The sequence below is a fragment of the Aulonocara stuartgranti genome (assembly GCF_965226115.1).
Source record: "Aulonocara stuartgranti genome assembly, chromosome: 1".
Classification (NCBI taxonomy): domain Eukaryota; kingdom Metazoa; phylum Chordata; class Actinopteri; order Cichliformes; family Cichlidae; genus Aulonocara; species Aulonocara stuartgranti.
In genome coordinates this window covers 23270002-23286624 of record NC_138939.1, presented here as the reverse complement: position 1 = coordinate 23286624, position 16623 = coordinate 23270002, and the positions used below count along the sequence as shown (strand labels likewise).

General features: G+C 39.7%; 2 protein-coding genes across 2 annotated transcripts in view; one reads left to right on the top strand and one right to left on the bottom strand.

Moving 5' to 3' along the window:
• Positions 1 to 16623, top strand: part of LOC309703671 (uncharacterized protein) — a gene marked incomplete at its 5' end in the record, with an annotated part of 204847 nt that overhangs the window by 12936 nt on the left and 175288 nt on the right. The window lies entirely within an intron of this gene.
• hp (haptoglobin) lies at positions 7808 to 14421 on the bottom strand. Its single transcript, XM_082539326.1, has 4 exons — positions 14353 to 14421; positions 13990 to 14078; positions 9771 to 10054; positions 7808 to 9248 (listed from the first exon to the last, which is right to left on the bottom strand). Exons 1-4 carry the CDS (start codon positions 14418 to 14420, stop codon positions 8688 to 8690), a joined length of 1002 nt encoding a protein of 333 aa, XP_082395452.1. The 5' UTR covers position 14421; the 3' UTR covers positions 7808 to 8687.

Here is a 16623-nt window from a genome sequence, read left to right as displayed (position 1 = left end):
AAGCATGATAATTATCACGTATAAGAATATATGTAAAAACTGAATACAGACATGGATACTCTTTAATGGATTTTAATGATTCTGAAAAAAAGAGAAATCAGGAGGATAGATACTGGCATTTCAGCACAAAGACTGGTTTATATTTTAATCTTACAGTTGTTTTGATGGCTGACTCTATTATTTCCTGATAAAATCTGAAGGGAAGTGTCCAAGCAAGCACGTCTACCACGAATAAGGCTATCTATGATTAACAAATGACAGGAAAAAAAATCCTGCTCTATTATTGCCTTATCAAAAAACGTGCAGTGCAGTGAATATGGCAATGGTCAGTGAAGCCTAAAAGGATTCTGTTTCCCAGTTACCCACGACAACAGAGTACACAAACCAGCAGCTGAGTACACAACGCACTTCTAACTGACTGACTGACTTAGAAAATAGCTTTATTTTGCAGAACTGGTGTCACAAAGACCCATTCGTTCCCATGAAGATTAAATTTACAGAGTAAATTTGCCTTGAAACTGAGTTCCTGTTTGTTGTGACAAATAAGCAGGACGGGAACTACAGGAACAGGGCTGTGTTGGGAAGTCTGAATAAAGAGCTTGAATAAAAATGACTAGACGACAACAATAATGACTTCCTGTCAAGATGAACCCATATGAGTTCAGGACCTGCTAAAACTTTGAACTGAATTTTACGTGTGACACCTCTTTTCGTTTGGCCTCATGCCCCACAGTTCATCAGATGTGACATATAAACCTCCAAAATCTTGTCTCATCTTTAAAAGTTTGGTGTTTTTACAGAACTTGGGTAACAAATATTCAGTAAAGTGGCAGTTGAGAGCAGTGAATATTTTAACATGAATGATAGTCTACTTCTGCTGTAGATGCAGTTAAAAAAACTGAATTCAGTTTAAGAACTAATGCATATGATTGTATAAACTAAACAAAAATGTAAGTATGCATTTAAAAAAAATGTCCATGTTAATTCTACAGCTGTGACCTATGCTGGTGCTTTCAGGGGTGATGGAGTCAGACAGAGCACTCCCTGACACTGGTAGAGAGTAATGGTGTTTGACAGGGATATTAATATTTTAACAGCCATGGAGAAGAACTCCTTGCACTCTGCTGCAGATCAGATAAAAAAAAAAAGTACTTTTTAACTCTCTGGATTTTTATTTCAGCTAAAAAAAGGTCAAAGCATTAAATGATTTTGCGCACACTTCAGCGAGCAGCTTAAGGGGTAGAACTTCTTTTTCTATTGTTCCTGCCCAGGACTGTCAGCATGCCAGACAAGTGAGCTGTTATAAGATCGTGAAGTGATTTACAGACGTGGAATTAGTATAAAAACAGTCAGACCACCAAAGAAAGGACTGTAAATTCATGTTTTCTTCTCTTAATCGTGAGCTTTCAAGGGAAAGTCCTGGCCATGGGAAGCTCCTTACATTTGTGGTACGATGAATGGTAGGTGTCAGTAATAAGGATAAATATCTTTGATGTCTCGTTTCAGGGGCAGTATGTTGGTACAGTGAGGCAGTTTGGTTTAAACCTCCTATCACCTGCAGTCTTTTAGAGCAGAGGTACCAAAGAGTTTGAGTTCTCTCCTGGTACCACGTCTTCACCTCCTACAGAATCAGAATCAGAATCAGAATGGGGTTTATTGCCAAATGTTGAGCAGGTTTACAACATTAGGAAATTGCTGCGGTGCTTCAGTGCAAACATAGTGTCATAAATAGCACTTAAATAGACATGGAAAAAAATAAAAGTAGGGATAAGAATTAAAAGTGCTACGTGGAAAGATATGTGCATGAGATATACATGAGATATATACATGAGAATAAGAATTAAGAGTGCTACGTTGAAAGATATATACATGAGTGCAGGTGGTGATCAGTGCCAAACATGGAATGATGCAGTGAACACAGCGTAGGGTCATGTGTTAGTGGCGGGTACAGTCATATGGTTATTGTTCATGTGTCCAACAGCAGAGGGGAAGAAACTGTTCTTATGGCGAGAGGTTCTGGTGCGAATGGACCAGAGCCTCCTGCCTGAGGGGAGCAGGTCAAACAGACTGTGTCCAGGGTAGAGATGGACCGATCCGATATTACGTATCGGTATCGGTCCGATACTGACCTAAATTACTGGATCGGATATCGGAGAAAAATAAAAAATGTAATCCGATCCATTAAATATCACGAAAGCACCTCACAAAACTTGCAACACGCCGTAACTCACCTCAGAACGTTAGCACGTCGGAGCAGTATGCATCACGTGATAGAGCAGCTGTGGCATGCAGGACCTGTCGGTGGTCTGGATAGCATTTGGAGCTTCGCTAGCAACCCGGCATTTCATCTCCGACAAAGTTATCCCGAGAGAAGTAAAGCAAGTGTGTAAGTCCATCTCTGAATGTTTGTAAAGCATTCCTGCGTTAAGCTTAACAAGCGACTGCCTCTCCTGCTGCTACTTCAATCATGAAACTGCTTAACGATCAGCTGATCGGCTTTTCTGTCGCGAGTCCGTGTCTCTAGTTTGCTTTTGGCCCACTTTGCACCAGAAAGAGGAAACCAGCGGCTGAACAACAGCAGCACGTTTAAGCTTGATCAGCTATTGTTAGAATGTATTTAATATTACTTTCTACTCCAGGATCTTTTTCTATGTAGCTGACGCTGGTAACTGTGCAGAGGCGGATCTAGCAAAGTTTAGCCAGGGGGGCCGATAGGGCATTAACAGGGAAAAGGGGGCACAAAGACATACTTTTCTTTCTTATTCTCATTTAAAATGTCTAGCTTTTAATGAATAATTATCTGACACCCAAAGTTTTAATTTGATGTAAAATGAATAGAAGTCAATTACTGTATATAGTAACTATTAAGTCTAATATATATATATATACCCTAGTAAGCTATAGTACTTTTTCCTTTGGGAAGGTACCATCTGTGCAGTCTGCAATTTTGTTGAAGAAAGATGTTGAATCTATTTAATATTTCTTGAAAAATAATTGATTTCTGTGCATTTTTTGTCACACTGCATCAAATTAAGGTTGATTACGTCGATTAAGCATCATGAGGTGGAGCGTGAGGGGTGGTTCCCTATTTTTTATTTATTTATTTTTGTTGTTGCTGGGAGTTGGAACCCTATTAGTTAGGTTGCTTAATATTTATGCTAAGTACTCTTTAAAATACCAGAATAGGGAGGATGGTGTAGGTTTAAGTTTATTAGATTGATCAGTATTGCTGAACTATGAAATATTTTTTTTGCATACAGGTATAACAGAATAGCTTTAGTGTAGTTGTTGTTTTAAACTTGAGTATGAACTTATACAAAATGCAGCAAGATATTTAAAAAACAGTTTTGTTGATTAAAAAACACTATATCGGATTCATATCGGTATCGGCAGATATCCAAATTTATGATATCGGTATCGGTATCGGACATAAAAAAGTGGTATCGTGCCATCTCTAGTCCAGGGTGAGAAGGGTCAGCTGAGATCCGAGCTGCACGCCGCAATGTCCTGGAGGTGTACAGGTCCTGCAAAGATGGGAGTCTGCAGCCAATCACCTTCTCAGCAGAGCGCACAACACGCTGCAGTCTCTGTTTGTCCCTGATAGTGGCTCCAGCGTACCACACGGTGATGGAGGAGGTGAGGATGGACTCGATGATTGCAGTGTAGAACTGCATCATCATCCGTGTTGGCAGGTTGAATTTCTTCAGCTGCCTCAGGAAGTACATCCTCTGCTGGGCTTTCTTGATGACGGAGGTGATGGTGGGCTCCCACTTCAGGTCCTGGGTGATGGTGGTACCCAGGAAGCGGAATGAGTCCACAGAGGTGATGGGGGTGTCAGTCAGGATGATGGGGGGGAGTGGGGCTGTGTGCTTCCTGAAGTCCACAATAATCTCCACTGTCTTCTGGGCATTCAGCACCAGGTTGTTGTGGCTGCACCAGGACACCAGACGTTCAACCTCCCTCCTGTAGGCAGACTCGTCCCCGTCCGAGATGAGTCCAATAACGGTGGTGTCATCTGCAAACTTGATTAGCTTGACAGACTGGTGGGTGGAGGTGCAGCAGTTGGTGTACAGGGAGAAGAGCAGAGGAGAAAGAACACAGCCCTGAGGGGAGCCGGTGCTGATGGTCCGGGAGTCCGAGACATTCTTTCCCAGCCTCACATGCTGCTTCCTGTTAGTCAGGAAGTCAGTGATCCACCGGCAGATGGGATCAGGCACATTCATCTGGGAAAGCTTGTCTCGGAGATGGTCTGGAAGGATGGTGTTGAAGGCAGAGCTGAAGTCCACAAACAGGATCCTGGCGTAGGTTCCTGGGGAGTCCAGATGCTGCAGGATGAAGTGTAGGGCCATGTTGATGGCGTCGTCTACAGACCTGTTGGCTCTGTATGCAAACTGCAGGGGGTCCAGGAGGGGGGCCGTGAGGGTCCTGAGATGGGAGAGAACTAGGCGCTCAAAAGACTTCATGACCACAGATGTCAGAGCCACGGGTCTGTAGTCATTTAGTCCAGTGATCCTAGGTTTCTTGGGGACAGGGATTATGGTAGAGGACTTGAAGCAGGCAGGCACATGACATGCCTGCAGTGAGGAGTTGAAAATGCCAGAAAACACTGGGGCCAGCTCGTTTGCACAGTGTCTGAGGGTGGCAGGAGACACACCGTCTGGGCCGGGAGCTTTCCGAGCATTCAGGTTCTTAAACTGCTTCCTCACATCTGCTTCATGAATATGAAGAGTTGTGGTGGGAGGAGGTGGTGTGAAATCCTCTTTTGTGTGGGGTGAGGAGGGGGGTGTTGTAGGTGAACGGTTTGAAGGTGGTGATGGCTCTATGGAGGGGGGAGAGGTGGGGGAATTAGTGTCCAAAGTGTCTCTATTGTTGGGGCCGTTGGAGGTGTGAAGGCTGCCTGATGGCTCGTCAAAACGGCAGTAGAAGTCGTTAAGGGTATTGGCTAAGAGCAAGTCATCAGTGGAGTGGGGGGTTTTAGGCTTGTAGTTTGTGATATTCCTAAAACCTTTCCACACAGAGGCCGAGTCATTCTCTGAGATCTGCTGCTGCATCTTCTCAGAGTGCTGATGTTTAGCAACGTCCACTTCTTTAGTGAACCTGTACTTGGCCTCTCTGTAGCAGTCCCTGTCTCCGCTTCTGAACGCCTTTCTCTTTTCCAGCCTCAGCTATTTGAGTTTAGGAGTAAACCAGGGTTTGTCATTGTTATAACTCACCCTGGTGCGTGATGGCACAATGCTGTCCTCACAGAAGTGGATATAGGAGGTGACAGTGTCCGTAAACTCGTCCAAGCTGTTAGAAGCAGCCTTCAATGTGTCCCAGTCTGTGGTATCCAAACACGTGCGAAGCTCCTCCACAGCCTCGTTGCTCCACAGTTTTTTAGTCCTCACGACAGGTTTGGAGAGCTTCAGCCTCTGTCTGTACGCGGGGATTAGGTGGATCATGACGTGGTCAGAAAGTCAAGCTCGGGGCACCGCGCGATAGGCCCCGCTGATCGTGCTGTAACAGTGGTCTAATGTCCTCTCCTCTCTGGTCGGGCATTTAATATACTGCTTATATTTTGGAAGCTCATGGCTCAGATTGGCTTTGTTAAAGTCCCCAAGAGCAATGATGAAAGAGTCCGGGAATGTCCGCTCCGTGTGGAGAATCTGCTCCGCGAGTGCGCACTGAGCTGCCTGCGCATCTGCGTCTGGCGGGATGTAAACAGCGGCCAGGATGAATGAAGCAAACTCCCGCGGAGAATAAAACGGTTTGCAGTGGATAAAAAGATATTCCAGAGAGGAAGAGCAGTGCTGAGCAATCACTGTCACATCTGTGCACCCAAAACATAAGAGTTAGTTTAGTTGTTGCTTTGATTTCAAACTGTTTAGACATCAAAGTGTTCAGCAGAAAAGGCCCCAAATGGATTTGTTAAATGAAAACGCATAGCTTGATGGGGAACTCAACAAAAAACAGAAGCAAACAGAGGGCTTAAAAACATGGGAGGATATAAGGGCAGTGTGGCAACACATGTATGTATTGGTATATTAGATGACAGGCTATCAAAATAAAACAGGAAGTAACAAACAAGGTAAAAAAAACATGGAGATTAGACTGACTTTTGCATCACTTCACGCTTCCTGGATGCCTCTATTGGAAATGTTGGAGAGAATATGATTTTTGACTGTCTTGGGTTGATTTATAAGTTTTTCTTTTCTTTTTTTTCCTGGTAAAATCCTGCTCTCCTCCTTTTTTAAGATAAAGTAACTAAAGAAAATCACCATAATTAGAAATGCATGGAGGAAGAAATGAGAAGAAGGAAGAGAATCACAGTATTTCATTTCTTGAGCAATTTTATAAAAGCCAGCAGCAGTTTCCATCGTGGAGGCTGGGGACTATAGCAAGCAGATGAAATGACTCACTTATATATTTGAGATGATAGTAATAAAGACCATCAGTCTCATTATGCCTGTCTCCTTGACCTAAACTTGTTTGTCTTTACAATACAATGAAAAAGATTCCAAGGTATAAAATCAATCATCTCTCCTCCACACTTTGATTTTTCCTTCTGTTTTATCTTTGCTATCACATTGAATCAACTAGACAGGCGGCTGTCGTCATATCACTGTTCAGGGCATTTGTTGTTGAGACAGTTCGTGATTTGTGGCAGAGTGAACACACCTGCCAGACAAAAATATCTTTGAAGTCTTGCTGCTCTAGGTGAAAGAAAAAAAATGTGGAGGCAACACTTAAAGTCCTCAAATTCTGAATTGGGTTATTTTCTTTTGATTTATTGTTAACTTTTGCTTTCACGCTGATGACTGCACATGATGAAATGTAGTCTCAACCTTTGAAGCTCTTAAGTCTCTTTTCAGAATGGGCAACAGGGAAACTTCACGTCTGCGCAGAGCAGTTCCTCATGAGGACACATTATTAATCTGACACCTGTATCAGCAATGATGTCTCACATCATTGTGTTTAAGGAAAGTAGACAAAATAAAATTCAGTTTTTGAAAGTCAGTAAAAGATGATACGGAGCATTCTGAATACAACATAATTTTTCTTTCATAAATTATGGCCCTTTTAGAAACATCAAGGAGGACAATAAAAGGTTATTGGTTTCACAAACAAATCTGACCCATGCTCATAATTTCTTTTTTTAAGAAGCTGAGATGGATCAGCAGGACTTGGTGGCTACATCCATATTTGCATAGTCACTGGTCCAAAGGTTGTGCACCCATTTGTCCTTTTACATCATTTCATAACTAGTTGATATTGGCAACATCTATTCACCACATAACCAGCCAAAAGTCTCAGACTGACAGCTTAGCTAAAAGGAAGCAGTTTTACCATTTTAGAGCTGTAATAGCAGCAGCATTCTCTTCCTTGACAGAACTCCTCACCAGTGTTGTGGAGTTGTGTTTCGCTTGCAAGTGTTAGTTCAAAATGTAAAATTGAGCCAAATGGGAACCTCCAAGGCTAAAAAATTATGCCAATGCCAATGTTTCTCAAATGGCCACTTGCAGCTCCAAAAGTAGGTCAGCCTTCTTTAAACTACCCACAGCCAGCTACAATATGCATGTGTATCAGTGGATGTATGGCCATTAATTAGAGTTACTGAGTAACTTGTGCTTTTGGAGGACTTAATATGATTAGCCTTCTAGTAGTATTGGTTATTGCCAAATACAAGAAATCCCATTTAAGAATAAGTTTATGCTTACATTTTGATGAGTGAAGGTCTAGAGTCTCTTTCTTAACACTAACTAGCCAATAACTGAGCACAACACTCATCCAAATATGGTCCCAAAATAAAGAGTCAGATAGCAGTGGGTAATATTAATGTCACATCTTTATTATACCGTCTTTGAGTAGAGCTCCATAGCAGCTGATGGATTTCTGTTATAACCTTGGCACAACATAACGTGAACACTTCCATAATTTGATAACTGAGCTGTTGTATTTTATTAGACCTCACATCATCAGAGCTTTCTTTGTTAATGTATTAAATGAATTATTAACAATTTTTTCAAATTTTACATCGCACATGTTGGACAAAGTGGTTAGCAAGATGAAACTCCTTTGTTTACGATGCTATATCACTGAAGCTTGTTTACTTGCTAATGGTCATTGTGTTTCCATATGAAGCAGCAATCATAACTGATCCCAGAGCAGTAAAAGCTGAGACACTGGCAGCTTGCTTTGTATACTGGTCTTTCCTTAGTTAACGGTGAAATACTAGTGCTTTATCCACAAGGAACATGTGCAAACCACCAGAAAAAAAATCTGCTAGCATTTTAGCTTTAGCTTGAGTCTTAACGGGAGATAAACACACTGGTTTGACAGAGAAAGGTGCCGTTTCCTATGAGCATGAAACAAGCGCAACTTTCAGCGAGTTGCAAGAAGGCAGTATGTAAATGATGGATACACATATTAATTGACAGTTGAGATGATGATGATGATGAGATAGCCTTTATTTGAGGAGCTTTATGACATCACTGTCCAAGATGAAAGGAGAGAGATTGCTTTTACTGTGGTACATTTTAATGTCTGTTCCTTCTTCTTCTTTTAAAAAAAAAATATTCAGTGTATTTTTCCCTCTCTTCACAGATTTAAATGATACAAAACAACAGGTGTTACTTCACAAGCACTTAAAAAAAAAAAACAAATCACAGATTAAACACCTCCTCAACACTTAAAGGACAGCCGAATTACTACTGCCTTTTGTACATCGCAGACATCGCTTCAAAGCGCACAGCAGTTGATGTGTCTGTATCTCCTCTCATAATGCTGTGGATCCAGGGCAAATACGAGGAAAGCTTCATATACACTGCATGCTTGTACCTAGTGCAGGATTTATCATAGGAAAGGATCCCTGCAGCATATATGTCCCCAGTTTCAGGATCTGTGACAGCCAGAGCGCCACCTGCATCCCCAAAACAGACATTCTCCTGATATTCTGTGGCAGCAGTGCAGATCATGTCATCATCTACAGTTGGCGTGAGTGCAAGACTTTCATATTCAGCCCTACACTCAGAGTGATTGGCCAGTGGGACTACGATGTGTTTGAGAAAGGGAGAAGGGGTGAGAAGGGGTCCCCAGCCCCATCCAGTGATAATTCCTGACCCACGCACGGCCTTGGCCAGGTCCTGGCCTCTCTCTGGTAATGGGATGGGGGTCACTTTATCATTTATAACGACAGGCTGCTTCAGCTGGATCAGAGCCAGGTCGTTGTTCCAGTCAGACTGATTCTGAAAGCCTGGATGGAGAACAACCTGCAGGAGGGAAATGCAAAAGTTTGTTCTTAAGTTTGATGTTGCATTTAGCTTTGTATTTTTTTTTCACTTTCAAGCAGTGCTTCCTAACACAGAATAAACGTGTAATGAAGTATGAAGTAAGAGCCATTAAAATGATGACAAATTTCCCGTTGATAATAAATTTTAAGGTCTAAAGACACGTAAGTATGCCAGATTTCAAAGAAGTTCATAAAAAGTGATATATTTTCACATGAATCATTTGGTCTCATTCAGTAGAATTCACATCACTCACCCTGAAGGTTTGAACAAATTTCTTTAAGCTCAGAAATGCTAGCAACTATGTGGTGTTAAAAAGCAATCCTTTCATGACTTAACTTTGACTTTAATGAAAAAGATATCCACATACTTGATTATTTTATAAACTTGTGGAACCTTAAAAACATGGTGTGTATAGAAATGACAGAACAAGAAAACAAAAGAAAAACAAACATATAGTAAAATAATATAATTCTTGACTCTACAACAGTTTCCTTTCCTCACCTTCTCAACAGCAACCTCATTGGAAGATTTAGCATCATCCTTTTTTCTAATTCCCAGGTACACTTTAGGGATGACAGGCTCCTGTCCCTGAATGTCCTCCCGACTCTTCCTAACAAAAAGGTTTCTTCCAGCCGTCAACACCCAGCGGTCAGAGATGAGAGCACCGCCTGCATAACCTCCATCCAGCATGCTCTCAGCAATGTAGACCATGGCCTGCCAGGGCACATGAGGAGCCAGTTTCCCACCAACCATTCGCCTGGAGCGGACAGATGCTGTCCTGGAGGCTGGGAAGTTAACGCAGACATTCTTATTTATAATCCTGTCGATCCTGTCAAATATTGTCTTGGCCTACAGTTCAAGTTTACACAATTTAGTTCATCACAAAAAAGCTTCGCCATCCACATTTTACAAAAACTATTGACCTCTGGAGACCATTTATCCACATACTGGGACATTAGACGTTATACTCGACCGGCACCTCATACTTTAATTCTGCTCAGTAAAGTGTTTAAACTCATTATCAACCTCTTTAAAATACTTTGTGTTAAAAAAGGATACATTTTTTACCTGTGATGTCCGACTATAAGGCACTCTCAAAAATCGACAGTGCACCTTATAATCCCGTGTGCCTTATGTATGAATTCTGGTTGTGCTTACTGACCTCAAACCGATTTTATGTGGTACACGGCGCTCAGCAATCTGTCAAATGTTTTAGTACGACTTTGCTAAGCTACGAACCCGCAATGCTTGATGGACTGTTGGAGCATTACGGCTACCGTAGTCAGGAGCCTCCCGGAGTGATACGTACTGTGCTTCAACATAATATTACTGTATTGTGTGTGTATAAGGACCCCAAAATGGCACCTGTTAAGAGACATGCGTATTAAGCGGATTTTAAACTCAAGGCGTCACGCAGTACAACTTGGGAACAGAGCAGCTGCGAGAAAATTCAGCATTAATGAGTCAATGGTGCAGAAGTGGAGGAAGCAAGAAGAATGAGTTGAATAAAGTTAGACTTATCTGACTGCTTTATTTTTGCTTAATGCACCTTATAATCCCGTGCACCTTATGATCTGAAAAATACGTATTTGACTTATTTATTTGGCACACTGCAGTTTCATGTTGCAAAGCACCTCTTTTTAACTTTTGTGGATATTATACATGGTTATGCTCAGGATATGTCCATATATTCCACTGCAAATGCCTTTTGGTTAAACTGTCAGCAAGGCATTTGCACTGTTACATTTTTATATAGCTTTAATGCACATAAAAAACTGCTGCTTGTTTAAGTGAAAATACATTGATGGAGGGTTTTTGCACTGTAAACTATTTTGTCTCGCATCAGTTACATCGTCAGTTATATCGTCATCGCAAATTTTCAAATATATCCATCCATTCAAATTGGTTGAAATTAAACATTTAAAGTAAACTACTGTGCTTTGCTGCAACTCTTAGCCCTACATAATTTGCACAAAAAACAACATTTATGCCCATAATGCTGACTTTAAGTAATGTGATCACATGTACATTTTCCATGTAATTTTGTCACATAAACACAATGTAAACCATTCAATTCAATGGCATCTGGTCAAATGCAAGTACAGAGTATAGATTTGTTGTCCTGTAGTATCTTTGTTTTCATTCATTTTATAGTATAAAGTGCTTTGAGATGACTTTTATTGTCATCTTAATTATTATCTTTTTTAATGAAGCACAAATTTTTTGGTATTCCCATAAATTCTAATTCATTTGTTGTTGTTGTTGTTGTTGTTGTTTTAAAAAACAGCTTGCAATTTTTTCATTGCCTGAAACTGTCACAAATGTTATGTTTGACTCGCTCATCTTGTTTTGCTGCTTTCTAATTTGTTCTCTCTCTGTCTTAATGAGACCTCCTGCATAAACGGATATTTAGAACATGTTTGTTTTAGGCGTAGACCTTAAGGACACTTTGTCAGTTTGAGCATTTCTGCTTTGTTAACAGCACTTTTGCTCTTTCCCATTTTCCCTCAAGTAGAACTTAAACCTAATTAATAAAACATGACCTGCTTGATGTCAGGCTTGTCACGTTTTACTTTGTGCCCTTCAGTCATTAAAGAATATTGTTATCTCTTCCTGCTTTTTCAGCAGAGCTTTTCCATCTGAATACGACACTTTCTTGCTCTAAAAAGCCTTTTCAAAAACAACAGACTTTAAATAATGTATCATGGAGCAAAATATGGAATCTGTTCTCTGTGCTTTTCATCCACTAGTCTTTTGTGTGGCTGACATAATCATGAAGACCGCTTTGACTAATGTATTGATAGCTCCGTACAGCACTGAAAGACTATCATCAATTTTCTTCTAATTTTACATCCTTCTGGCAGAATTAATATACCAAGAATGAGTTCCAATATTTTGTTCATTTATTGTATTAAGTACAGCACATAATGTATTACAAGAAATGAACAACTTATTATTTTAACACATCACAGCAACAATGAATGGATTTAGTATCTGTGCTACATTTCTTGTTTTCTTTGTCTCATTATGTTAATATTTTTAGTAAACAATAGCATCCTTTGTCTTATTAAAAATGTCTTTTTCATCACGTCTCCAGTGGGTTCAGTTATCTTTCACTAAAAACTGATTGTTTGGATTATTGTAAAGTTTTTATCAGCTGTTTGGGGAGAAGCAGGGAAGCAGAAGATTTCCCTTTCAAAGGCAGTAGCCTCAGAGCCAAATGAAGGGAAAAAAAGTCACCAGTCCTCAGATCCCTCAGGAAAGCACGTGTCATTTAATGCAGGAGTTATCTGTCTGAACAGCAGCTGCAGAGGAGGTTTCGTTATAACCCAAGGGTGTCAAAGTCATTTTAGTTCAAGGAATACATGAAGCCCAATTTCATCTCAAGTGGGTTTGACCACTAAACTCATATTTAATAACCTGATATTTATAAATTCTTCCCTTTTAGTTTAAAGAAGTATAAGAGCTTTATTGCAGTAATCAAATTGAATGGTATACCCATTTACAGAATTGATGAACAGCCTGCATTTAAAAAAAGCAACTTTGGCAGCTCTCACACCACACTGTGGTATGCAAATGTGTTAGGTTGCAAAAATAGACCAACAATATAGGAAAAAAGTCTAAAAACAACAAACAATTTTTTGCAGCTGTTACTGTAATTTGCAAGCCCCCCCAACTGGCATAATTTGGAGCCCTTTCACAGCCCACTTCTACGTTTGACACAGCTGGTGAAAACTGTTTTTTTCACAGCTTTGAACTTTGTGGGTGGTTGAAGTGAAAAAGCGGCTGCTGCTGCTGATACTGAAGGAAGTGCAGTGGTAAATGTCACAGTAATCTGAGAGTATGGCAGTAAGTCAAAATACGGTTTGTTCCACACTCATTTATCGGAACAAAGCTGGAATGGATTACCATAAAATTTCATGTACACAACAATATCACAGGGGTATTCCCTGTATATTGTCATTTTGTTTTAGTTACGTTTCCGAATTTACAAAATCAGTTCAGTTAGTTACAGTTAATTATTTTTAAAAGTCATGTTTATATGTAATTAACAAAAATGTCTTTTGACATATAGTTGTAGTTTTTAGTTTAGTTTTGGTTAAACTTTACTGAACTTTACTGAGACCCATATTTAAACTGCAAGCGTTTTGATTTTGATTTTTTTAACTTGTGGTTTTTAGAAGCGATGAAATGCTTCTCCAACTGAAAACGCAACATTGAGATAAGAGAATCAGCTTTCAGGGTAACTTGATGATGCTTGAATACTTTTAACTATCCTTGTTTGAATTATTTGACTTTATGCTGTTATTTCTTATTTCGAGGCCAACTGAGCCTACTATACTGGCTGACTGATCTTTAGCTGTGATAACCTCTGATTATTCTGCTGACATTCAAAACAAGTTACTACAATCTGCAAAATGAATGACTTCTTTTTGTAGTAAGTGCTAATTAATGTCAATTGTTAGAATGCTTACATGGATATTTACATCACTGGCTTACTTATAAAGCAAGATATGACATGATAAACATATCTGTTAAATATCAGCTGTCACGGTGAGCCAGTTAGCGTGCTGACGTCTCAGTTTGACTCAAAGCAGCATTGCTTTTTAAGGCTGCTTTTTAAATGCTTGGCTGGTCAAATACTATACCATGCAGAAACCTTTTTGTTACATGAAATATTGAAGTAAAAAGCTTATTTCGAATTAAGAGTATGTGTTACCTAACACAGAGGCTTTCATCCTTTCTTCAGCATGAGCCACATCTGCCAGGCAGGCCCACACAGCCAGGACGACCACAGTCAGAGAAAACCTTCACACGACAACAAGAGAGAGAAATGATGAATAAAAATTAAATGCCCCTGCTTCTGTGGGTCGGTGGAGCTGGGAGCAGATAAAAAAATAGAATGAGAAACTGTAAGGAGTCAGTTATTTAATTACTGAGATCGATATATCAGCATTGGATTTACAGCATGTAGGAAATGATAGATGACGAATGGAAAACCTTTCATGGTAAAACAATGCTTTGATTTATGGATTGTAATTATTAAGAGATTTGATGAAAACCAAAAAATAATCCAACTTACGCCATTCTGTGGATCATATTCATCTTCTTCAACAATGCTAAGTCTCTTCTGTCGAGTGTGTTGTGCATTTTTCTGCTGGGAGTATTTATATCTGCTCAGAGGCAACACCTCTGCTCTGGAAATTTCTGTTTAGAACAAAAACATCGATTCCTGAAATCTAAAATAAATAATTGTGCAATCTGACTTTTATTCCTCTATTCAGACGCTCTCTAAAGACTAGAGTCAGGGTGCATACAATCTGGGGCATATCCATCTTTTGTTAATATATATGATATATTTTGTTGTATAATAAACTGAATTAAATTAAGTATAAAAATGCACAATGGCAAAATACCATAGCACAGTGGTAAAACGTGTTAATTTCTGCTGGTTTAGTCTATTTTTTTATTTTTTGTATTTTAACACTTTAGCTCAGCAGTGGATCTAACGAACTGCAGGTTTTGTAATTCTGTGTTTTTTAATTTTGCAAAGTATAACAGTTTGTACTTTGGTCATAGATTTACTTCATAGTTTACTAAAGATAAACAGTGCTGACGGATTCTGACACACTGCTATCACTTGTGGATGAGAAGTATTTTGCAACACTGTGTTCTGTTTATTTTGTTATTACACAAAACGAGGTTCAGATGAATGGGTTTGTCTGTAGGGAACAAAAACGCAGCATTTCATCAGATTCATGGAAGTAAATAGTTACCTTGTGCTGGAATAATTTAGATGTGTTTCATGGTGGGAAGTCCAGAATTGAGGCTTTGGGCATTTATTTAACAGAGGCTGTGTAGAGGTTACTCAGACGTGCGATTAAAACACGTCTGTGTTCACTACAATGTTCTTATTAGTGATTATAACTTTATTTCGCATTGGGAGTGGTCTAACCAAGGTTGAAACTATCAAGAGGAAGAATCATACAGCCTTAATGCCTAAAATGTTGCGATGCGGTGTAAAATGAAATCAGAGTTTTTCAGAAGTAAAGATGGGCAAAGGGCCCAATAAGATAAAAAGACTCTGAGAGAAATCTCTCTGCACAAGAGACAAGGCCGAAAATCGATACTGAACGCCTATGATCTCTGGGCCCTCAGGCAGCACGGCATTATAAATAGTCATGGTTCTGTCATGGAAATCATTGCATGTGCTCAGGAACACAGTTAACTATGCTAGCCACAGACGCAGGTTAAAGCTCTATGACACAAGGAATAAGACATATGTGAACATATGTTTTAATTGCCACGATCTTCACTGGGCCAAAGCGCATCTAAAATGGACTGAATTGAAGTGGAAAAGTGTTCAGTGGTCAGATAAAACAAAATTCGTATTTATTTTTGGAAAACATGGAAGATGTGACCCTCTAAAGGGACTAACAGTGCTAGGTTCAAAAGCCTGCATCACTGATGGTATGGGGCTGTATTAGTTTGGAATTGGCAGTATTGGCACATGTGAAAAAGGCACCATCAGTATTGAAATGTATATACAGGTTTTACAGCAACATATGCTCTCACTATTTATTTTTAAGGGAAAGCGTTGCATATTTCAGCAAGACAATGGTAAACCACATACTGCATCTATTACAACAGCATGACCTGCGTGCAGTCCAGACCTTTCACCAGCTGAAAACAATTTGGAGCATCATCAAACAAAAATATGGCAAAGAAGGCCCAGGACTAGAATCCTATATCAGACGAGGCTGTCCTCAATTTCCTGACATTTATGGGCTGCTGTTAAAAGAAGAGGGAATGCTGCACAGTGGTAAACAGGCCCGGTCCCAAGTTTTTTGAGACATGTCAATGACATCAAATTCAAATTAGACTCAATATGTTCCTTAAAATGACACTTTTTAAAAAAAAATGTTTGATATGTAAATAAAATATGAGATTTGCATTGGATTCCGCTTTTATTTACATGCCACACAGAATTAGTCTTGTATGTTATAGTGTTTGCAACACGTATTGAGGATTTTTGGACCACTGCGATAGATCATCAAAAGACCAACTGAGGGAACTGCTTATGGACAAATCGTATTCTTCCCTCCAGTAAAGTTCAGACTTGCAGAATCAATGCCAAACTGAAGGGAAGCTGTTTTGGCAGCTTGTGCTGGCCTGACACATTTTATTTTGTGTTCATTTTTTTATGAGTACTGACAGAAAATGTGTGGAGGCCATTATGCTCTCATTCTCAGTCATGCATTAAAAACTATCAGTAACTGACTAGATAGATTTAATATTCATGCTCTGTACTTAAAATATAGTCTAATTGGGTGTGAAGATTTGACTTCTAGGG

Coding starts and splice junctions, on each gene's coding strand:
- hp (XM_082539326.1), bottom strand. CDS start 14,420: ATGCACAACACACTCGACAGAAGAGACTTAGCATTGTTGAAGAAGATG. Junction 14,079..14,352: donor AATATGATCCACAGAATGGC/GTAAGTTGGATT, acceptor TGTCGTGTGAAG/GTTTTCTCTGACTGTGGTCG. Junction 10,055..13,989: donor GATGAAAGCCTCTGTGTTAG/GTAACACATACT, acceptor TTAACTTCCCAG/CCTCCAGGACAGCATCTGTC.